We start from the raw sequence: 24,883 nt of genomic DNA, 5'->3' as shown, positions 1-24,883 counted from the left end.
CTAGTTGTCTCCAGTGAATTTCTGTGTGATTCTGAGTCACTGTGTGATTTCTGTGTGTCCTTCTCAGTGCAAACCTTGGTGAGAAACTCTGCTGGGCTCTTCCACAAAAGCTGGGAGCTGCAACTGCTGTGAGCAAGACTTGAGGGGAGTGCTCCTGGCCCTGCTTCATCCCCTCATCTTCTGGCAGTCAATAGGTCTGAGATCTTTAAATGCCCTTGTCAGGCACAGGCTGTGTCTCTGTGAGCACCAGCTGCTGTGGACTACACTGAAATCCTCTTTGCACTTACAGAGCTTATGCCCAGCACGGGTCCTCAGCTCAGCAGGCTGGCACTGGGGGCTCCAGCACAGCCCAGCACCCCAACACCTCCGTGGGAAGGGCAGAACTCCTCTGAAACTCCCTTAGAGCTTTTTCTTACCGAGATGAGAGGAGTAGTGGCCTAAAGAACAAAAGAGAGGTAATTTTTTGGTGATTACATAAATGCTTTGAGCACCTTTGTAAATAATGCATGTGCTGAGGGAGTGGGAATACTGCACAGCAGGGAGGGGTGTCAAAGAAAACAAACAAATGCTTTAAAACAAAAGACTCGGGATAGTGGTGAGGAAATCAGTCATAGGAGGGCCAAAATTAATTCACCAGAACAAGGACAGACGCCCAGAGCCATTTCTGAACCAATCGTTGGTGTATTATTCTTATTCTTATTCTTATTCTTATTCTTATTCTTATTCTTATTCTTATTCTTATTCTTATTCTTATTCTTATTCTTATTCTTATTCTTATTCTTATTCTTATTCTTATTCTTATTCTTATTCGTATTAGCATTAGCATTAGCATTAGCATTAGTATGAATGTGTGTGTACTTAGTATGTTTAAAGCTGATCTGCTCATAAATTGCTCTGGAGCTCCCTCTAATGACAACTTTACCGAATCTGGGCTCCGGGAGGCAGAGAACAATGAAACTTCTGTGCTCCTGATGAAGCACAGAATCCACCATCACTGAATGGTTTGGGTTGGAAGGGGCCTTAAAAACCCTCCAGTTACAACCCTTCTGCCGTGGGCAGGGACACCTTCCACTAGAGCAGCTGGCCCTGAACACTTCCAGGGATGGGGCATCTCCAACTTCTCTGGGCAAGGGACCAAAAAATAAAAAATGGCTGATAGACTCGATCCTCAGGCTGATGATGTCTTTGCAGCTACAACAGAGGTACTGTCTAATCAAGGAATGTGTTGATGATTCCAAGGCAAATTAAAATAATCAGATAACAGGGAGACTAAAAAAATAATGACAGGATCTAGCAATGCACAAACAGCAATGTCATAGCATAGGATCATTTAAAATATGACAGCATCCACACTGAATCAGTTGAAAATTAATTATAGAAGTCCATATATTACAATGCAATGAGAAGCCATAATTCCTCCTGTATAGATTAAAATGTACACCAAATCTTGCAACACATTAGTGAGAATTTCCATGTTAATATTTTCTGACACTTTGCACTCCTGTAGTCACTGTGAACACCCTGGAGATCAGCACAGTCCAAAGGGGGATAAAGTCTGTTCAGTTTCCAGCTCTGAAAATCATTTTAGTTGTGAAATCTTCAGGAAGCTAGATATGAGAGAAAGCTGTAAAAAAACAATCTCTTATATGTAAGTGATACTAGTAAAAGCCATGCTGTATTTGCACACACATGCCCCTTTCTGTCCAATGTGTATTTCTCTCATATGCATATCAGGAACATTTAGTTTGCTTAAGGGTTTGTTTGTGTCAACTCCGACCTGTCTGTAGCCACAGAAATTAATTTTTTAGGCAAAATTAATATTCCATACTGTCACTTACTTTTAATGCTGACTTTGAAACAGAAACACTCGTTTCACAGTACAGAGGAAGAGTCTTAATGGACAGTAGGTTGGGTACAGAGCAGAACAGCATCTGGAAACTAGAGGAAAACAATATTTAACAGTTCATTTGGTATAATTCCCACATAAGTAATTGATTTATGCAGCAAAATACTTCAAGAAAACCATTTAACATTCTAATACACATTGATTTGCCTCACAGTAAGTAGAAAGCATTTCATTTAACAGGGAGGTTTGTGGCTCAGTTGATACAAGTCCCAGAGTACTCAGTGGCAGGGCACAGAAGGAACCTGAAGTGACATATGTAGTGAAAGACTCATTCAAATAGGAATATTTTGGTCCACATAGGCTACATGTAGAATCACAGAATTATAGAACTCTTTAGGTTGGAAAGGTCTCTTAGTTCACAAAGTTCAACTGTTAATGCAGCACTGCAAGCTCCACCACTAAAGCATATCCCCAGGTGTCACATCTACATCTCTTTCACACACCTCCAGTATGGTGACTCCCTGGGCTGCCTACTCTTGACACTCCTTTTGGTGAAGAAATTTTCCCTACTATGTGCATGCTCTTTTGCTAAGAAATATGTAATTATTACCTATCATTCACCCCCAGATGACTTTTTTGCCCATTTTGGATGTTAACATCCCACTTGCACCATAGTGGGATACTTCATTTAACCATAAATGTAGTCAGAAGTCATTCTCATTTTGGAAAAAAAAAATTATAGTCAAGACATTTTTAGAGACTAATTTCTGCTTTAGAAATCACACAGGTGAACAGTTCAACCAAAAGGGGCTAAGGAACAGCACAGACAAAAGGAGTCAGGCAGCTGACAGCAGTAACCCCTAAAGCCAAAGCCACCACAGAAAGGTCATTACATTATCTCTTTAGTGCACATATGGTCCTCATGTAAAAAGCTTCTGTCCCATCTGTGAGGTTGCTCTACCAATATGTGTTAATGACATGCTGAGACATCATTTCAACTGCAGAGCTGATTTTCTCCAAGCTCTTCATTTGGTCATTACCAGCTCTCCTCCAAAATAAAACAGCACGGGGTATCACTGAGCCAATTCAGGTCTGCAGCAACTGCATTGATGAGTCCTTATAATGTTACATATTTGGAAACTGCAGAACAGGGAAAACAGAAGTAGCTTTAAGATTTCTTCAATGCACATCCTCCTGCTTTCCTTTAATTTTCAGAAAGATTCAGTCCTTAGAATCTGCATAAGTATTGACATTTATAGAAAGCGAGTGATAACCAAAGTATTCACCTTTAATATGTTTTCATAATTTTTATCAGAATAATAGAAATTTAATATTTGCCAGCAGGGAAATCTGGACCATTTTTCTGTACTTTTTTAAACATGGGTGAAGCATTTGTTCTTTTCCAATGACAGAGAACTTTTCCCAACCTCCATCAAAGGTAATATACAATAGCCATGGGTGTCAGCCAATTCTCACAGCACCCTGGACACCATCCCTAGGGTGCCACGGATGTGCATGAGTTGAGTTCTCTTGAGTCACTCCTGACTCAACCCTCTCTATCAGTAGTTCTTCCACTTCTTCCACCCTTTGACTAATCAGAGAGGCGTGGGAGACCTTGCTAGTGAAGAAAAGACAAAGGTGACACTGGATACATCAGACTTCTGTGTGCCTGCAGCCACCAACCCACCCCACTTGGTTACAGTCCTGCTTTGCTCAAGTTCTTCCCACTAACATAGCAGTAAGTATTGGCTTTTAGTGGCCAGGCTTGGGTAGCAGGGGACTATGGGGAGGGAAGGTCTTCTGTGAGAAGCTGCCAGAAACTTCACCCTCTTGTGTCTGTGAACATCTGACTACTGCTAACCAGAAGTACACAGCATGGATGCTGTAACTGATAAAATTTTGTCTTCCACAAAGTCAGGATGGCATATACCTATGTTAGGTACTTTTTTCTTAATGCAAGCATTTAATTTTCCCCATTGGGTTTAAAGAATTTATTTTTATTTTTACTTTTAAAATGCAGCAGATTTGGGAGGTATTTAAAAGCTGTTTTTCCTCAATGTGTTTCAAGTTTTAAGGCTGTGCATGAAGGAAGAAAAAGGAATAAAACTAAACGCTGAGTGTACAAAGACCAGAACAACTGTTTTTAATTTTTTCTCTTGCAGCACTGGAGGAAGCCTCTGGGAATAAATGCCTGCTTTTCCACTGAGTTTCACTTAAACTTTGGAGTTTGAGGTTTTGGATTTCAGAAGGTTGTACACTTTGATGAGTCAATATTAGTATAAGCATTTGAGACAGGGAATGAGAACATCTGGTTTCAATACCTGCACAAACCTCTGCTGCAGTCATGGAGTGTCTAGGTACAATGAGGGCTACCCTGCAGCTTCCACAGAACAGCAAGTCTCAACTACAACACCAGGGCTCAGCTCAGCTAGTGAAACATTAACCACACAAACGCAGTTTATCCATTTTGCTGGGGGTTAGCACTTGTGGCTTGGGCACACTTTCACAAGGTATAAGAAAAATCTTGCCTGAGCACTCAGAAAGACAGAGTAAAAAGGTAGAGAGGCAGTGAAAAAAACCACCAACCCTGCAGACAACTGACAGATAAGAGGCAGATGTGAGGAAATAATGCAACTGAGTTGTCATGACATCACTGATAAGTAACTCAGCCAGCATGTCTGTGATTCAAGGTGCAGTTTTAGAGTTACTTTAAGCTCATATGAACTCACTGTCCCTTCTGCCCAAAGAAAGAAAGAAAGCCTACTCTTTTGATTGTACAGCTCAGAAGAAATACCTGGTCAAGTATGCCAGACAATACAAATTAGCAAGAATTCCTTTGACTTGACTTCTACTAAATTTTAATACTAAAATTTAATACTTCTTTTATAGAATCTTTCTTAAAATAGAGAGTTGTGAAACATAGACTTCTTATTTTAAAACACTGACTCCTAAATGGTCTTCAGGGGTGTTTTTACACTATTAATTTACTCATTAATGTAACAGTACCAATACTGTTATATGTGTTCATATTCTAATGGTTACATTCCGTATGATTTCTCTGATCTAGAGATAAGCAACATACTGATATACCAAGAGAGCTACTTAGACATTCTTAGCTATGCGGAGATAAAATATCACTGAAACTAGTAATTCTTACAAGAATCTCTTCCCAAATATCAAATGAAATGAAGTTGTAACCTGAGACAAAAATGGCCTTTTCTGACAAACACCTCCAAGTTCTCTGCAGTCTACTTTTAATTTGATTGACTGAAAGCTGGTGAAAATGCACTTTAAAAACATGACTGAGCATTCCATACAACCAACCACTTTTTGCCATAAAAAGATGAAGGTAAATTTGTATTGCACATATGGCCACAGCTAACATCCTTCTGTAACAACATCCTCTGATGTTTCTTTATTGTTTCCCTTTTTACTTTCCCTTGAGCATTCTTCACAAAAAGGATTGAAACCACCGTCCTTCCAAGAGAACACAGAAGAGGTTCCTTTCCAAGGATAGGGATGATAGAAAAGAACTGCCTAAAAGTTCATATAGAAGCATTTTCTCAGTCATATATGATCTATTAATGTAACAGCCTTTAAAAAGTTAGAGAACCTGAAAGTCGAACATTGTGAGTATGACACCCAAGTGTAATGAAGACATGCTGCAAAGTCAGGAAATCATTTCACTATGCTGACTTTCATTATTAAATATTTGCCATTGCAAGAAATAATATTTTCTAACACCTGGGAAGTAAAGAGTGACTGTATGCTTCTGTGCTGTCCTGAACGAGTCACTTTTACTGGCTTTTAGTTAACACCACTCTTTCTACACTGAACTGCAGCCACAGCACGTACATAGTAAGTCACACAATGCATTTGAATTATTCATATAAACATGGCAGGAAGGCAAATCTTTCACTTAACAAACAGCACTAAGAAGTCACCTCAGCGCAGAGCTTTAAGTATCTTTACCCTTCCTTACAGAAATCCTATTGAAAAACAGTAAAGATAAAAATACAACCTTTCATCAAACCAATCTGAAGCTCTTTGGTTGGAGATGACACTTGGACTTTTTTATTATTAATTTAACTAACACCTTCATATCCTAAACCATATTTTAAACAGCTTGTCTAGGCATAATTGACCTGGGGAGGAATTCCTTCTTCCTTGTGCTGCCTCCATGAAAAATCTACATTCCTTCTGAATTATAAAGTACTTACATGTTTTTAACAAATAATATACAAATAACACAAAGGCCAGCATCCTAAATAACAGTGCATAAATTCTTGTTTTCCTTTTTTTCCTTGTTTTTCATTTACATCTGACATGTTCTTCTGAAACAGATGGGAAATTTAGACTAACCTTGCTTAGTGATGACTGAGGCTGATGACTGTGAAGTTGAAGCTTTCAAAGCAGACCTCCTAGGTAATTTTGCATCTCTTGTTGCCAAAGATAGTTAAAAGATACTACGTTGAGCACAAAGGTTTTGCTCTTGACTTAAAAAAAATTGTGGCCAACACCAGATTGGGTTTCCTTTTATTGTTAAAACATTAAAGCATAACATTTCACCAAATACAGGAAATTTAGGGGTTGTCTGACATTACAAACATCTGGATCATCAAGAGAAAGTGTTGAGCTATACATAGTCTGATGTTAATCTATCAATTTAATGTATATTAGTAAATTATTAAAACATGGCCAAAATACAGAATCACAAAATAAGTACCTTGATGCTTCTAAATCTGAGACAAGTCAGAGAACTGAGTGCAATAAATTTCCAGCAAATGTCTATACACTCAATTACAACCTCAGGGCAGAATTCTTCCAGGAATATTGGTAGTTCCTCATATTCTTGCTCATTCACATTCAATTTAGCGAGAATTTTGATTTGAGAACTTGATAAAAACATTTTTAAAAATACAACATTTAACAAATGTGAAAAAAGAAGTTGTCTTCACAGGAAAATACAGATTGCTTGCCACTCCAGTCCTTAATTGCCTATATGTTTTACAAATCTTTACAAAACTAATTTGTATCCATTTTGGTTTCAAAAACATAGTACATCTGAAAAATAAAATATGACTCTACTGATGGGTAATACAAAGACATGAACACGCATTTAAAATTACTTTAAAAAGTAAATCTTTTCAGTAATACAGCTATAAGACAAGTTAAACATAGTACAATAAACCATGCATCTTCTGACTTGTCAGATCAGCTAAACTACTCGGTTAACATACAGTAACACTTCTGAACACTTCATAAATTCAGCTTTTCTAGCACAAGGAAAAAAAAACAGATTAAATTTGTTCTTCAAGTGGTTCAAGGCTGTCCAAGTGTTTTTTAGGTGTATCATCACTATGACGGCTTTGGCAATGGGTTAAATGTTTCTTAAAGCCTCGGGGAAAATTTGATTCAAAATTACAACGGGGACACTTCAACAGACTTTGACCATGAGCAGCAACATGATTTTTAAGAAGAGACTCCAAGAGAAAAGCTTTGCCACATATTTTACATTTGTATGGGCTTTGAACATTATGCTTGTTAACTAAATGGTGCAAGACAGCACCTTTTTTCATTGCACGACAGCAACAAATTTTGCAGTAATACTTTCCCTTGCCACGCTTCATGTATTTTGCTATTTCTTCCTCAGAGATGAAAGCCTCTTTCTCTTCAGTAAACTGAAGCACACACTGTGGCTGCGTAGGAGTAGTTGCATCCATTTTGCTCTCTTTACTGTAATCAGATGACTCCATATCATACTGCTCTTGGTCACTGTTGAATTCTTGTTCCTTCATTTCCATTGAGTCCACCACTGGTTTTCCACACTCACTGCTATTTAGTTCAGAATCTGAGTTCTCCTGGTTTTCCTTCTTGGGCTTCTTTTTTGGGCATGAATATAACATGCGTTCAGGTGATTCTTTGGCTAATATTGATTGTTCATCCTGTGAGAATAAATCATCCAGTGGTTTCTGATCATCTAAACTGTGAGAGAGAAAGTCACTCTCACCAGACTCACTAGGTGTTTGGGGCTCAGAGAAAAAGCCCGAAGCAGACTTGTGAGGCTCGGAAAACAGGATGCTCTTCTGGATTTCAGAAGGTACAGTAGTTTCAGCATGTCTCTGGACATCAGAGGATAGAGCAGCAGCAGGCTTCTGCATCTCAGAAAATACAGCATGCTTTTGAACATCAGGGCAAACAGCAGATTTCTGGCAGTCTGTGAAAACAGCTTGCTTGAGTCTCTCAGGAGAAACAGGAGTAGGTTTCTGGGACTCAGTAAAGAGGCCATGTTTCTGAACTTCAGGAGATGTGGATTTCTGAGACTCTAGAAAAGAAGTAGACTCCTGAACTTCAGAGGAAATGGAAGTGAGTTTTTGGGCTTCAGAAAACAGGGCGTGCTTCTGGACTTCAGAAGAAACAAGAGCGGGTTTTTGGGCTTCAGAACACAGAGCTTGTTTTTGACCTTCAGGAGAAACAGCAGAAGTAGACGTCTGATTCTGAGGCTCAGAAAAGACAGCACGTTTCTGGACATCAGTAGAAGCAGTAGGATGAGATTTACGAGTCTCTGGGAACAACACTCTTTTCCGGGGTTCAGGGAAATGAGCCCGTTTCTGAACCTCAGATGAAGCAGCAGAGGTGGATTTCTGAGTTTCAGAAAAATACATAGATTTTCGTGACTCAGAGAGTTTCCAAGATTCAGGAGATACTGAAACACCAGGCTTACGGACCTCAGGAAAGAAAGAAGGCTTCCAAGAGTCAGAGGACACAGTGTGACTGGACTTTCGAAGCTCAGGAGAAACAGGGGGAGAATGCTTCCATGTGTCAGGGGACAGAACAGGTTTCCAGCCTTCAGGGTAAACAGATGAGATGGGTTTCCAGGGCTCAGAAGAAACAAGTGTAGATTTCTGGGATTCAGAAAAGGACGTAGACTTACAGGAATCAGAAACAAGCCTCCTAGGTTCTGGCAACACAACCGAACCAGGCCTTCGGGACTCAGGGGCAGACCTCCGGGATTCTACGGACATTGACATGGCAGGCTTTGAAGCCCAGGGAGAAACTGTGGAAGACTTCTGCACTTCGTGAGGTGAAGACCTCCAGGGCTCAGGGGAAACAGTTGGACCAGGTCTCCATGACTCCGGCGAAACCGCAGAAGCAGGCCTGCGGCTTTCAGGAGAAGAAGCAGAAGCGGGCCTACGCATTTGAGAGGGATGCCTCCGTGGCTCAGGAGACCCAGCTGGGGCATACCTCCGTGGTTCAGGGGACACTGCTGGAGGAGGTTTCTTTGGCTCTGGTGACACAGCTGGGGAGTATCTGCGGGGTTCTGGAGACACAGCAGGAGAATGGCGCCGGGGCTCCGGCGATATGGCGGGGGAATGCCGACGGGGCTCTGGAGACGTTGCTGGGGAGTGCCGACGGGGCTCTGGCGACACGGCTGGGGCTGGCTTCTGTGGGTCGGGGGACACAGCAGGAGATGGCTTCTGTGGGTCAGGAGACACAACAGGGGATGGCTTCTGTGGGTCAGGAGACACAGCAGGGGATGGCTTCTGTGGGTCAGGAGACACAGACGAGGATAACTTCTCTGGATCGGGAGATGTGGCCTGGGCTGACTTTTCTGGATCTGGGGACACAGTCTGGACTGACTTCTCAGGCTCTGGAGAAGTCACCTGAGCAGACTTCTGGGGCTCTGGAGACACAGAAGATTTTTGAAGCTTGGGGGAAACAACAGGTTCAGATTTGGGGAGTTCAGGAGAAAGGGCAGGTTTGCGTGACTCGGGGGAAAGGGTAGGTTTCTGTGGCTCCAATGTGACACTTTTCTTGGATGAATCTGAATCTCCTTCTGCCTGTTGCTCTTTCTTCTCTTCGTTCCACTTCTCAGGCGCTGCATGCTGTGCTTTGATGTGATAATACACGTTGCAATACATCTTGCTGGTAAAGAAACATTTATGGCAGTGAAACAGTTTTGCACTTTTTTGATAAAATATAAGTTTACCCAAACCAGCAGCATCCATTTCATCACAATACTCTGGGTGAACGGTACCCATATGAATTTGTATGTTTTCATAGTCAGTTCCCCTGAAGCTGCAGTAGTCACATTCCAAGCGCTCTGTGGTTTTACGTAGTATCTGCAACATGTCCATTTTCTATAGGCAGTAACAGTTTCCACAGAACTGCACCTTTTAAAGGGGAATTTTCAGTTCCTACAATAAAGGAAAAAGATGTGTATAGTTATCTGTCCATGTTAATTTTCAACTCTGTCACTCCTAAATAACCACATGGGCTTTTTCCTGCACACCCCCACTGCCTTTTTAGAAAGCACAAATTTTGCACAGCTACCAACTACTTCATAGACAAATCCAAACATAAGTGTCATCAACTCCTGAAAGTCATTTTGCATCAGTAAAACTTGAAAAAATAAAGCTTATATTTAACAATAGGCATTCCTACCTATGTAAAAACCTGGAAGCAAATTATTAAAAAAAACAGGTGATGAAGAGCAAAGTTTGAATTTCATTTGATAAATGTGACTTGTTTTCTCCATTGTCTTCCCATATTTGATGTGCTTTTATTGGCATAGTATTATTTATCCTACACATGTAAACTGAAAACAAAAAGTACTTTGGAAAGTACTTGGAACACTGCCACTGAGATACGGCCATTTAAAAATGCATCTTCACCAATAAATTTCAAAACAAATCAGTTTTTGACAAAGACTAAAATAAAATTCAAGAAAACAGCAGTCTAAAGCCTCGGCTGTTTTCAACTGTTAAATACTGGCTTTCTTTCACTAATTACATGAAAAAAATTAGTACTGATCATAAAAACTTCATCTATTATGAAAAGGACTTTTCCTGTTCCATTATTTCTGTTGCCCCAATAACAACAAAAATACTATTTAAGAAAAACAGCAGGGTTTTTTTTCCCAGCTGGTAGTTAACAGTCCGCTGTTCTCCTCACCCCAAAGATGGAAATTTCTCAAAATTAGTGTTTTTTGCAAGACTTAAAAAAACCCAACATAACAACAACAAAAAACAAACAAAAAAGATCCCCAAAACCAAACAAAAATCCTCCCAAATGTAAATAGATTTTAATGATTTGGCTAGACTCCCCTATTTCCAAGAGAATTTAACCAGATTAGCTACTACAATAAGCAGAAAACCAAGTCTAGCTATATTCTGTAAGTTATATTGACATGAAAGTGGAAGGTAAAAAAGGACATTTAAGCAAAATGCATACACTTTTTCCTTGTAGGCTGAAATTACATGATTAATCAAGCTAAACTATCAACCTAATTTTGGGGGGTGTTGTAAAACACATTGCTTCAAAACACTCAAAATTGTTGTTTAATTTTAACATTAATTTACCTGTCTAAATATATATAAGACTAACAAGTCTAAAAATATGCATTCAAAGCAAGTTTTCTTAATTTATTCCTAAAGCATTTTTCCCTGGTTTCTTATGGAAATGAGGCTTACACAAACACATTGCCCTACAGTCAATGCCAATCAAACTGGACAAAGCAATCCAGCCTTACTTTGCATTTCTACACCTTTCATGAAAATCAGGAACTAGAGAATGCAAGCAATGCCTCCACTGAGGCAGAATATGCCACTTAGCAGCAACTACTTCTGTTTAGCCTCTCCACAAAAAGTCTTGAAACATTCAGAGCAAGCAGTATCTGATTCAGCTTGTAATTAAGGAAAAGGGGAAGGAATTCAAAATACTACAGCAGTGAGTTGCTTTGGGCTTGGGGTAGAGACAGAATGAAAGCAAAAATTGGCAGTGCTGCTAAAGGATGAGACGGATAGAGCAAAAAACCAGGAAAGAAGGATTGGCTGAGGAGCAGGAGGGCACAAATCTTTAAGAAATACAGGTTTACTAGCTCAGCTGCTTATGGAGCAATTCCTTTGTGTGCACTGTGTGTACGCACATCACACTGAGTCACAGGAACAGGTAGATTTCCAATTGGGAAGCCCGGTGGAACCACAAACGGAGCTTTAAGAAGGAACCTGCTTTACAACCATGAGGCAAATGAACAGCATCCGACCACAGCCTAGCTACAAATGAGAAGTAATTACTCTGTTCTACCAACACTGAAGTGGAAGGGCCTTTGGGGCATAAGTTGCAGTTTCCCAGCACTGCTGGCAGCCATACAAAAGACACCCCAAATTGTAGCCCACACCACATTCAGCGTTGACCCAAAACACTTCCCAACATCTTAGAACAAATTTTTTTATGTCTGTAAAAGATGAAAACAAAATAAAGATGACAGCAGTGCTTGTTGGGCTGTATCTCTGCAAGAGAAAACTTGCCAATTGTAAAAACCCACAGCACATCATGTCTTAGTTCTCTAAAAGACTTGCAAATCTTTATGAACTACAGTTCATATTTTGTTTGCAGGACTCAGGACAATGAGAGGAAAGGAAAATTTAAATTTGAAAGCAAAAATTTCTGAATTGCTGATATGAGCAAAACAAAAAGGTTTTGGTTTTTTTTTAATCAAATCACAGCAGAACATAATTAGGATAATGAAGACATACTGCAGTAATCACATTTTTAGACTTGAAAGGGAATTTGTCAATTCCAAAACTGGTTGTAATCCTGAATTATCCATTTTCTTTTCACTAAAAACCAAAAAAGGCTTTTCTAATTTGAATTTACCACAGTTTATTACAAAGTTTACCAGACAATCTTTTCTACTCTCTTCATAATTTCCCAGCTCTTCACATGTCACCTGTTGCCCTTGCTGCAGTTTTTTGTTATTCACTGAAATAGACTTCACCCCACCCCCCATCCTCTTCTTTTATTCAGTTCTACCTTACTTTATGATGAAAATTCCCACTTCCTTTACAAATACAACAATTAGAAAAAGTCAGTGGCTCCCTTCCACAAATTGTCCACATTGCTGCTAAGCTTTTTTGACCATGAGATTATTTTGGAACCAAAGAAATTACAGGCACAGTCCAGACATCCAAAAGTCAAGCCTTGACAGTCAAGCCTTTTGCTTGAAATGACATAATTTTAAAGAGCTGAGGATACTTTGTCTCACATTGCCATCACTCACCATTTTTAGTTTTGTAACTCAAAACTGCCACTGTGTCTGGCAGTTGCTGAAGCAACTGTCTCCTCTGCTGAAATCTCCACTTAATTGAGGCACCCTACTGAGCAAGACAACTCTTTGCTATTGCAGCACCTTAGGCCACAAGCCCATGGAATAGTAAAACTAGTTTTGGAAGGGTTACTGAAATAGAAACAAACAGCACTGAGACCCTACTAACTCATCTTGTCAATTTAAATTTGTTGAAACACTTCTGGAAGAATAAACTCTGAGATGTTGCTGGTTCACTTAGCACAGATCTAAATAACTAGTTTGAAAGATTTTCCTATCAATCCCTCCAGATTCCTTCTCAATATTGAGCTCCAGTGCCACTGTCTCTCTTCATGGTTTTGGATGCTGTCCTCCTCTGCACTCAGGTTTATCACACAGATGACTCTGCTTCACACTGCTCTTTGCCATCAGCTCCTGCATCAGAACTTGTTCTGCACTGGATCCCGGCTTGCCTAGTTGGGTGAAAGTGCAAGGAACAACATTTTCTAAAGAGTCCCACACCAGCAGAGCCAGCCAGCCCAGAAACCATATGCTCAGTAACCAGGTCCCCATGGCGTTGGTTCTGCATGAACTGTGATGTAATCTGTGCTCAGCAGCATCTTTTTGGCAACACTGAGAGAGATGGACCATGCTCTGTCTGAGTAAATGCATTATTACAGACATTAAAGGGAGCTAGTTCTGTGCTGCTGCAAATCAAACACACAAAAAGGTTTTATTAAATAAATGGTGTGATTTTGTCAGGGTGCTCCATGTGCACTGCAGAGACCTGGACCAAGTACTAAATCACATCACTCTAGTCCTCTGAAGCTCTTTGAGGAAAAGTATGAATTTCAGGACAGAGATCAAATTGTCACAAGCAACAACTTCTCCATTAAACAAAGCAGAAGACAGATGGCCACTGGAGTATCTCTCAAGACTTCTTGAATACTCCTAAGAGGACAAAGAAGCTGCCACCTCTGCAAGTACAAATAACTGCTGTGCCACTTTGTTTAGTTGAACACCCTGTTTTGTAAAAAGGACACCTGAGCATTCCCCTATTTGAAGTCTCAGGTAACAGGATGTGCAGTGCAGCAGTGGCTATAACTGAGGCTGTCCTGCATGCTACTGTAACACTACAAAGCACAACACATTCCTTAATTGCTCTTTCTGCATTCCCTCCTACTTTTCTCACTTTCCATGGCTGCAACACTGAGAAAACAAATACACATGCAGCCAAACAGAACACTATAACCAGAGCAGAAGCCTGAAGCCCAGCATTTATGCCTGTTCTGCATCCACATCCTGCCTTCAAGACAAAATACTGTGATCCAACTAAGATTCTGGGGATTGCAATACTAAATTTTAACTTAAGACAGCCAAGACGCATTCAGAGTCTTCCTAAGACATGACATTTCCCACTGAAATCTACCTGAACAGGTAAGTGCTTCTGGCTAAAAGCTCACTATATCCTCAGATGCCAAGCACAGAAACAGCATCAGTACCAACTCAGCTCTTAGCTGACTTGAAGTGACACAGATCAATGTCCATCACTCAGTTTAAAGCTGCCTGAAGAGACACAAATCTCAGCAGTGGGACCACCAGTCCCTACTGCTGCTCCATCAGCCACCTCTCCCAAGCCCTCTTCTTCAGGCATGTTTAGAACCTACACACAGAGATTCCTACCACCAACTCTCTTCTCTCTCCACTGAGATGCTGAAGATCCTTACACCAGTTCCTGTCCTCTACATTGCAGTTCTGGCCATAATCTCCTCCACCAGAGGAAAAACAGAAAAACAGCACGGGGAAAGGATTGGTAATGAGGGCATGTATCTACCTGAGAAAAGAACAACCATCACTGCTTTTCTTGATTTGTTCTTAGCAGCCAAGAGGCTAAAGTCATGATTTGGCAGAAAGAAGAAGTATCCAGGAAGTCAGAGGCAGCGAGATAACCACAAATTCAACCAGAAGTTGGTTATGAGTATCACAAGGCAGCCACAGAGTGGAGTCAAACAGCATCAGAAGTTCCTGCTGAGTTCACGTTACACTGAGCAATAGGAGCGCCCTAAGCTAATGCACAGAGAGGAGAGACCTCCTGAAGTCTTCCCAGCCAACACATCCAGCCATGTCAGAGGTGGTTCCTGGATTCTGTATCCCATCTCCCACAAGGATCCCACTTAAGATTAAGTCATACTTCCTACAGCCTCTCAAAAACCTCCCAGTGGAAGAAAAGTGCAAAAATGCAGAGGAGATACCTACATATAAGAAGGAATCCATGCAGTGTTGGCACAACATGACTCTGGCAGCAAACAAGATGTCTCTACTTTTTAACTCCATTCCAATTTCATAGCTACAAGTCTTCCAATCATTCCTGGTAATTTTTAAAAAACACATTCTATACTTAGCATTGCAACAGTTAATATATACCTGCATTTTTCCTCTACTGAAGATAAGCTGTGACTGTCAGAGGGAAGCAACAAAGGGCTCAAAGCTAAAGATCTAGACTGTCTGTGAGCACAGAAAATTAGATTTCTTTTAACATTCCATGAAGAAATTCAGAGCACAGCAACAAGTAGTCTGCCACATCACTGTTCAAAATCAGACTGTCTTGGTTCTCAGTGGCAGAAGAATCTGAAACTCTTTTCCTCTCAAAGAACAATCAAGCCTGGTGAAACACAAGCAGATAGAGAACATGCAACATACTTTAATGACACCAACACAGCTGGGAAAATGATCCAGAAGAAAAACCCTGTGATTTTCTGCAATGCACTACAACCGCACATAAGAGTCCCCACACCAGTCACTGCACAGGAAGGATCGCTGTTGATTTTCATCAGCCTTGGAAGTTTCTTGCAGACAAACAGTTCAGTCATAACCCTCTGTCAGTGAGGAGGGTCAATGGCAAATTTGTTCTCAGCAAAATAAACCTGAGTAAGCGAGATACAGCGAGATACAGAGGCATCATTGCCTCTGCTAGCAGGAACAGATCCAGACTTTTGCTGGGTTTAAGCAAAAGGAAAAATTACATGTTCTTGCAGTGCCAAAAAGTGAATGGCAGTCTGGTGGCAGCATGATGCTTCTCTTGAAGCTACATCCCTGTGTTGTGACTGACAAAGAGAAGTTTAGCTCCCAGAGGAAGCTGCACACAAACACCCCAGAGAGGGGCACAGCAGGCACTCTACCAACACACCAAGCACCTAAGGACATCACTTCCAAGGCACCACGAACAAGACAGGCAGCCCTATGCTCCTGCTAGTCCAGAAGTGTCCACAGTGTCTGACCACAGCCTCACGCCTGAACTCCCAGCTACCAGCCAGTCTACTCAGGCTAAGTTCCACCAGCAACAACTGCTGAACAAGGTCTTTAAAATTGCACAGCTACAGAAGGCACAAACACTCTGACCCAACCAGCCACTGAAACACCAAGATAGGCTAAGAACATGGGATGCAGCAGATGCAGGCAGAAACACTGCATTATGAAGTTCCATGTTTCCAGGAAAGGTTAAAGCCAGGAGAGATATATGAAGTGACAATATTTGAGGCACATACAGATTACTTTAGAAAAACAAAGCACCCAGAACTGCAGCAATTTTGCAATATTTCAATCTTTGTTAAGAGAATGACAAATGTACACAACATTAATTCTCAATAAAAGATCTAACAACAGTCTAAATTGCAGAGTAAAATCAATGTACCTGTGACAGATTCAAGAGAGAAGAAATTAATTCCATGTACTGCTTCTACAGCCAACTCCAAGTTCACAATTCCAGCTGAATTCCAAAAATCCCCCAAAAACCTTACTGCCGCAGTGCTGTACCTGAGCTAATGAAGTGCCACTAGACCAACTAGAGCAGTGCAATCTAGTCAAGAACCAAATGAAGGCTGTGAATTCTTACCGTGCTAAGAATTCCATTTACACTACCCTGAAAGAATATGGGGTTCAAGGGAATATTAGAGAAGTGTGAAATCCAAAGTTTCTATATTCCTCACTTGCAAAAAATTCATAGAATCATTGAGATCTCTGAGATCATCGAGCTCCAACCTATGAGTGACACCACCTTGTCAAGCAGACCATGGCACTCAGTGCCACGTCCAGTCTTTCCTTAAACACCTGCAGGGACAGTGACTGCAACGCTACTCTGCACAGTCCGTTTCAATGTCACTTTCTTCACTTTCACAGTGAAGAAAGTCTTCCTAATGTCCAATCTAAACGTCCCTTGGTGCAATTTAACATTATGTCCTCTCGTCCTGTCACTTGTTGCCTGCGAGGAAAGGCCGACCCCCACCTGGCTACAGCTCCTTTCCCGTGGTTGTAGAGAGTGAGAAGGTCCCCCCTGAGCAGCCTCTTCTCCAGGCTGAACAGCCCCAGCTCCCAGGACGTGTTCTCCAGGACTGTCGTGAGCCTTGGCTCTGCACCTGCTTCTCCGCTCCCACGTGCGACGCAGCCGCTCCCGGCAGCAATTTCTGTCACCGGGGAAGGGCCCGGTCCCGCCGGGGACACGTCCCGTGCCGAACTCGCTATCCCAGGACAGCAGACCGGCAGCGTGCTCCTCCTGCTCCTCGCTCGGCCGGCATCCTTTAACTTTCCTGCGGGAAGGGGGTGCCTGCGGGCTCGGCTTTCCCGGGGCCGCCGGCTCCCTGCTGCCCGGCCCTCCCGGGGGCCGCACCCCCGGGGCCGGGGGCCGCGCCGCCCGCCCATTCATCCCGCCCCTCCGGGCGCGCTCCCTCGCCGCCTCCCCTCTCCCGCTTCCCTCCCGCGCGCGGCCCCGCCGGTTTTGTTCCCCCCGCGCCGGCACCGGCAGCCGCCGCCGCCCCCCGCGCGGCGGGGGCTGGACAAGGGGAAGGCCCAGGCCCGATGCCCAGGGGGAGGGAGGGACGCGCGGCGGGCCCGGCGGCGGGAGCGGGGGGCGAGCGGGACGGGCCGCCCGCACTCACCGATCGGCACCTCCGGGACGGCGGGCGCGGGGCCGGGGGGGCCGGGCCGGGCTCCCCCGCCAATGGCGGCGGCGGCGGCGGCGGGAGGCGGGGCCGGGTCACGTGCCGCGGCCGCGGCGGCGGGGACGGGGGCGGGGCCGGGCAGCGCCGCCCTCCGCGCCCGCCGGCAGGGGGCGCTGCCGCCCAGGGGGCCCGGCCTCGTCTGGGAGCGCACCGCGGGTTTGTCCAGCGCGGAGGGAATTCCAGAATCCCTGAAACACAGAGACGCAAAGTCACAAAGTAGGCTGCAAAAGACCTCTGAGACCCTCAACTGTGACCAAACACCACCGTGTCAACAAGTCCATGGTCCTCGGTGCCATGTCCAGTTTTCCTAAAACACTTCCAGGGACGGTGACTCTACCACCTCCCTGGGCAGCCCATTCCAATAACCAATCACCCTCTGAGTAAAGAAATGCTTCCTAATATCCAGCCTAAAAATCCCTTGATGCCGTTTAAGACTGTGTGCTCTCATCCTGTGGCTGGTTTTTGGGGAGAAGAGGCTGCTACCGCCTCCTGTCAGGCGATTGTAGCGAGCCGTAAGGGCTGCCCTGAGCCTGCTCCTCCGCAGGCTGAGCAGCCCCAGCTCCCTCAGCCGCTCCCTGCAGGGCACGCACTCTATCGCTCTTCTCTGCATCCACCCATTAACATCCTTCCCCAGCTGAGGGGCCCAGAAAGGTACGCAGGGTTCTAGGGGTGCCGAATAGGCCACACCTCAGGTATTGTGTGTCCAAATCTGGACTCCCCAGTTCAGGGATTGCTTTCTGTCTCTTAGGTTTTGCAATGCTTTTTGTCCAGTGTGGAAAGAATGACAGACTCACAGAATCACAGAATCACAAGTTGGAAAAGACCTCTGAAATCAACTCCAACCTGTGAGTGAGCACCCCCATGTCAACCAGACCACAGAACTGGGAATCATGTCCAGTTTTTCCTTAAACAACTCCAGGGATGGGTACTCCCTGGAAGTGCTTAAGGAAAGACTCTCTGGAGAATGAGTGGCATTTTGTTAGGACAGAACCCACGTTCTTGTTGCTAGATCCCTTGGGGCAAATCAGTGTGAAACAACACTGAATGATCAGTATTTGTAAATAAACAATGTAGGATTTATTACAGAACAACTTGGCTGCAAAGGAAAACAGGTATGGAGCTGTTTTGGTGGTTATTATCTATAGTAATAGAAGATGAAAGCATTGCAATATGAAACTGCAACAATATCACCCAAGGACACAGAGAGGGGGAAAGAAAGAAAGAGAGAGAAAGGAGAAGGGAAGGGAAGGGAAACAAGAGTGTAAGGATCTCACCACCCTAAGCCTCACAACAAGACTTGATTGCTATACAGTCTTGGTCAAAGTGGTGGTTGAGTGATGAGGGAAGTCCCGAAGAAGTGGTGGGGAGGAATCGGCAGAACACATAATCTCTTGGGTTTATATTCACTCTGGTTCAGGTAAATATAAATCAGGTGCCTCCTCAGGAGCAGGCATGTAATACTGTAGATCATGGGACACTTTGGGAGTCCTCCACACCTTCTAAGACAGCACAGCTGCCCATCCCAGCAGCGCAGTCGAGTCAGTTGTGCCCCATTGCATCCCATCAGCAGAGATGAACCCGCCCAGGTCACACGTGAGTTCCCCAGCATTTCCCAGGGGTAGGAGGAACACAAAGTGGTTTGTGTTTCCTTGCACAAACCACTGGGCCCCACAGCCCAGTGGTTTGTGCAAGGAAGCACAGTTTAGCATGCCAAGGGGCACAATCCTGTCCCCAGGATCCAGCTCTTACCTCACTCACAGCCCATCTTTCACCCTGTGTCTTATCAGATCAGAGGTTTAGCCACTACACAACTGAAACTTCACCTGCTCCATCTCAACCAAGCACCCTGGCATCTCCACACAAAACATCTCTCCATGTTTTGAGTCACTGTTTCTGAATAGTTCAGTCTCTCACACGTTCTCATTGCTCTCTACATCTTCCAGAGCAGGGAGGTGGAGGGAAAGATGCTAAGCTTTTCTCCCCGGTACCCACAGAGAGGATAGGTAGGAATGGCTCAGAGCTCTTTCAGGGAAGGTTTGGGCTGGACATTCGGCATCATTTCCTTACCAAGAGGGCTGTCTCTGTGACAGGCACCATTTAGCAGTGATCTGTAACCTCCCCTGGCTGCTTGGATAGAAGCAGTATTTTTCACCAGTCTTATCTAAGTTTCCAACAAAATGAATCCTGCCCATGGTCTGAAAATGTAGCAGAAGTGTAGTGATTAACTATAATTACTGACTGACGAGGAATTTCTTTGTTTTTTCTACATCTAGATGTCATAGAGAAATCTAGCACTGCAGGCTAGATACCCTCTGGGTCTGCTGTGTAGTCATGTCCCAGGCTCATATCTCTTTGACTACAGGTTATACATTCATCATTGGGGATTGTGGTTTTCCCATGACTAACAAAAACCAACTGATTGTTTCCATCCAAGTCTTCAGCTAAGAACATAATTGCTACTCATCCACCTTGTACTTGCATTTTGTCTGTTTTTTATTACTCAAAATCCTGCTTTGTTCATTCATGGAAATAGCTGTAAAGTCAACCCAAGGCCAGCTAATAACCTGTCGTTTTCACTTGATCCTGAGCTTTTCATCTTTCTGATTTGCCAGTGCTCTCACTCATCTTACAGTTTTAAAATTAATTTCCAGCTACTGTAGTTAATAGAATAATTTCCATTGAGAATGGAATGAAACACTTAATTAAATTCCAGATAAACCAGGTGTACCCCATTTATTAGGTTTTTTCTTAGACAGACTGAGTAAACTTTTTCCATGCTATTGTTACCTGTAAGTGATTTGGAGTACTTGGAGAATTGCCTTTCAACCTAGTGAAGAAGTTTTCTCAAAGGAGGTAAAGAAATCCCACAGAGATTTTTTGCTGGATTAGCAATTACAGAGCATAGGTAAAGAACACATCTCAAGCAACCACAGTGAATAACTTTTTTTTAATAGACTTTTTTTACTGTATGGTTAAACTTTCTAACTTGTTTAGAACTTTTTTTTCCTTTACATCTAGGGATTTAATTTGATTTATGAAATCATGCTAAAGTTTCATAAGTCTCCCTCCTTTCAGTTAATATTATTGTGAAAAACATTTGAATATATTTTGCAGTTCTAGATTTTTTTTTATAAGCAACATGTAGAAAATGACCATATTCACCTGTGAAGTCTCTCAGTAAAAATGCCAGCAGGCTTTTTGAAGGTGTGGAGTTTAATCATCAAGACAGCTATTTTTTCATTCAATTCCTTCCCTTAGACCTCTAAATTACTTCCTGAAATGGCCTTTTTCTAATGCAGTAGTAACTGTAACAAATAGAGCAACAAATGTTACCTAACACTGTTGCTATGAAGGGCTCATAATTCACTTGAGATACACCTAAATACCCCTGAATAAATTTTTACCTTATGTAACATATTCCCAAATGTTTTCCTCCTTGTTATTTGATCCCTAATTTAGGAATTTAAAAGTTTCCACTATACAAGCAACTTTAATCTTTGTGTTTCAGGATGTTGTTAAATGTTAAGGAAAGAACACTGAGCCTATTGAGCCCTGAAAGCGTTTCCATTTCTCCTTTGATATCCTGATTTTCTTGACTGAATGCCTGAGAACACAATTGTACACATACTTTTGTTTCTGGATGCTGATGACCTCCAACAGCTGTCAAAACTGTGCAAGAACTTCCAACAGGTAATGTCATATATTGGTGTCCATATTCAAGTTTATTGTTAAGAAACAAGGTGAGGTGGAATTTCCTTTCAGTTTCATCCAGCAGAACCATCTCTGCACAGCCAGATATAGGGAGCAGCACAACACACACATACCTGGGCACAGATCACTAGTAACAGGCCAAGTCCTCCATGCTGTGGACAATCTAAAGCCAAACCCCCTGTCTGGCCAGCTGGAGCCTTCCAGAATTACTTTCTAATTTGTTCACTAGAGTTGGCAATTGAGATCCTGGCAGAAGAAAAACTAAAACACCAATACCCTAAAAGACCCAGCACCTGCCCACCCCTTTCACCTTCTATGCAGAATCTTCATATTTGATTCTAGATTATATCAACATTTTTAAAGAGAAGGTGGGGGGGGGATCGCCTATAACTGTGTCTTTTGCATATAATTTGTATGTTTCTGCATATTTCTGCATGTGTTTCCTGCCTTCTCCATATGCTGGGAGACATTTATGGATCTTACATGGACCATGAGCCATGAGTCTATGTGCCATTTTTGCTAATCTTTACCCTTTTGGAGTGTGTTGGACAAATGTTGTTTGTTTGGTTTTTTTTTTTAAATAATCCAGGCTGTTAATTGGAATTGAGCAAAGAACACTGCAGTCCAATGTCTTCTGTGTTTGTGTCAATTTGAATCAAAATACTGTAGTATTTATGTGACAGTAATGAGCCTCTGATAGTATTTATGTAATTGTGGATGGGATATGCAAATGGGGCATATTCAGGAGATCAGGTACGGCCTAATGATATGTAAATCACAAAATATATCTGGAATTTTTAATTATTTTTTTTAGCTATGTAACAATGAAGAAGTTTGGGAGAGGATTTAACTGCTAAGAGGGAAACCAGCACTTGGTAAGATGACATTTTCAGTCTTCAAGAACTTCAATGAAAAACTCAAGTGGAGGCACAGAAGACAGATAGAATGCCTCTAAGTCACTTAGAAATTATCAGACAAGATTCTGGCTTCCCATTTGTTTCAGATACTTTTTCTTTCTAATGAAACAGTTATAAATAAGTAACTTGAGAATTTTAAGTCTCTCCTCTCCTCATATAATACTCAAACAACACCACCAACTCACAAGTAATTTTCTACAGATTTTCAACATTCCATCAAGTTTGGGGAGGGAAGTACTACTCCATTTTCCTTTTTAGGCATATTTTATTCTGATGTTCAATATTATTTTGTGCCCAGTGAGTGGGTTTTGTCATGTTCATATTTCACGCTTTTTGTTTGGGCTGTTCAGTTGCAGTACTGCAAATAAATGCCAGCAGACAAACTGCCTTCAGCATGAAGAGGAGTGTTGGCTTAACCATGAATGGACCTCCAAAGACTCTTCACAAACAACTTTGAGCCATTTGGTATTAAATTAAAAGAAGCAACAGAATGTATTTATAAACTGAATGTGAAATTGTCAGTACAGTGTTTGGAGTTGAATAAGCTTCTCTTTAAGGCTGCAACAAGCACAAATGCAGGGATTTTTACTGAATATTTACATTCCACATCAGTTTCCAGTAACACAATAGATCACGATAGAATGGAGCCCAATCTCCATTTGACAGACAGAGTGATTTCCATCTTGCTAAATGTCAATGACCTTGGAATTCAATGAGAAACCAGGCAACAGAAATTTGGTGAAGCTCTCTATATGTAGAACATTATATTTGAAAAGCAAGAAAACAGATGGCACTGAAGTCATCTGTGATGTAACCAGACACAATTCCCATGCTGTGGGGATGCTTCTCTACTTTCAGCTAAGCTGAATTTGCAAAACAAAGTTACTATTGTGGCAATGAAGCTCTCACGCCACGATGAGTTTGCACAAAGGCAGGCAGCAAGCCTGCATTTATTTGATGTCATAGGGAGAAGCATAAAAGAACAAGTGAGCACAGAGCAGGTGGCAGCTCCTCCAGCAAGGGAAGCAAGCTCAGGCCCTGCTGCATTCCTGTGCAGGCAACACTGGAGAAGGGACTTGGAAATGTATTCTCCTGCTTTAGCCATTGTACTTTGCAGCATTCCTATGAGCCACATGCTCAACTCCAGCAGGCAGTCTTCTCTGCAGATAATGGCTGCACAAGCTCCCATCCCAAACCTGATTTCTGTTTCCACAGGCACAGGCTGTCCTGCTGGCACGGCCCAAGATGACCACAAGTGCAGAGAGGGGAAGCTTAGTGATGGTGTTTCCTCTGTTTTAGGAAGGGTCACACTGTAGCAGAGAGCCTGCGGGCAGCATTCCCATGCACCCTGGGCTCCTGGTGCTCCTGGGGCTGCTGTGCTGCTCCTGTCTCTCCTGAGCTACTTGTGGCAGGTGTAGTTGGCCATAGCAATGCTCAGATCCTGCTGATGGTAACCAGTGCTTCCTACTGCCCCTCTCAGATGTGGCAAGAATAGATACCAGTACCTGCTGTATAAGAGAGGCTGTCCCAAGGGCTCCTAGAGTGGCACTGCCAAGCCATCAGGCAGCTTGGGATGAAGCTCAAGCTGCAGCTGTGTGCAGATGTTGACTACTGCACTCTCCACATCCAAATTTGGATGTCCTGAATATTCCTTCCATATGAATAACTAAGTCAAAGGAACGGTTCTCTTTGGACAGGAGCCTGCATTCACAAGAACACAAAAATTTGCCAAAATGCTGCAGAAATTTCTGTCTTGACCTGAATCTCCAGCTTGATCCGATGGACACAAGTGTTTAAGCACTGACAGTTTTTATTGAAATGAGGTTTGAGTAAGAAGACCCAAATGAAAAATACTGCAAAATTCCTGTGTTTAGTTAGCTCTGTATAATACTATCAAGAGGTGCTTATAACCAAGGAACTCAGGTGCAAGTGGCGAAGAAGCCCGAAAGCCAAAAGATATCAAACTTGAGTTGTGAGCATGTGCAAAATCACAGCTCCTCTGTGTCCTGCCAGTCCCTCTCACAGGTGAAACACACCCCCTGCTCCAGGAACTACAGGGCATCAAAAAAAGGTGGGAAATGCTTTTGAGCAGACCCTCATCTGGTGAAATCCCAGCTGTGCCCAGCTCTATGCAGAATTTTCCTCACAAGTTTTCTTGGCTCAAGCCGTGATTTTTCACTGAGGGGAAAGCCTGCCCTCCCAGGGCTCAGCCACCATGACAAAATCCTTTCTCTTGCAGTCAGGATAAACTTGGCAAATGCGATAAACTTTAGATGGAGCTAAACCCAGATGATTCTCTAGCAGCAGTTTTACTTAATCTTAAAGTAAT

The 24,883-nt window shown here is 42.6% G+C and overlaps 1 protein-coding gene and 1 long non-coding RNA gene across 6 annotated transcripts in view; one reads left to right on the top strand and one right to left on the bottom strand.

The window, feature by feature from the left end:
* Positions 1 to 17,990, bottom strand: part of LOC135293567 (septin-10-like) — an 82,040-nt gene extending 64,050 nt beyond the window's left edge. The window contains exons 1-3 of one of the 5 annotated variants that reach the window (XM_064407893.1): positions 17,864 to 17,984; positions 17,215 to 17,515; positions 1,839 to 1,938 (exon numbers count right to left, since the gene is read on the bottom strand). In XM_064407893.1, the coding sequence (XP_064263963.1) occupies positions 1,839 to 1,931 (93 nt within the window). In that variant the 5' untranslated portion in view covers positions 1,932 to 1,938; positions 17,215 to 17,515; positions 17,864 to 17,984. Of the gene's footprint in view, positions 1 to 1,838; positions 1,939 to 6,365; positions 10,045 to 17,214; positions 17,516 to 17,863 lie in introns of those variants that run through there. The other 4 variants (XM_064407887.1, XM_064407888.1, XM_064407897.1 and 1 more) reach the window with 4 other exon arrangements.
* Positions 17,991 to 18,047: 57 nt separating this feature from the next.
* On the top strand, positions 18,048 to 23,045 carry LOC135293574 (uncharacterized). Its single transcript, XR_010355662.1, has 3 exons — positions 18,048 to 18,142; positions 21,435 to 21,616; positions 22,452 to 23,045. It is a non-coding gene; the product is annotated as an uncharacterized LOC135293574 (long non-coding RNA).
* The last annotated feature ends 1,838 nt before the right edge of the window (positions 23,046 to 24,883 follow it).

The sequence above is a fragment of the Passer domesticus genome, chromosome 2 (genome assembly GCF_036417665.1).
Source record: "Passer domesticus isolate bPasDom1 chromosome 2, bPasDom1.hap1, whole genome shotgun sequence".
Taxonomy (NCBI): Eukaryota; Metazoa; Chordata; class Aves; order Passeriformes; family Passeridae; genus Passer; species Passer domesticus.
The sequence above is the reverse complement of the archived record's forward strand: the minus strand, read 5'-3'. Positions and strand labels throughout refer to the sequence as shown.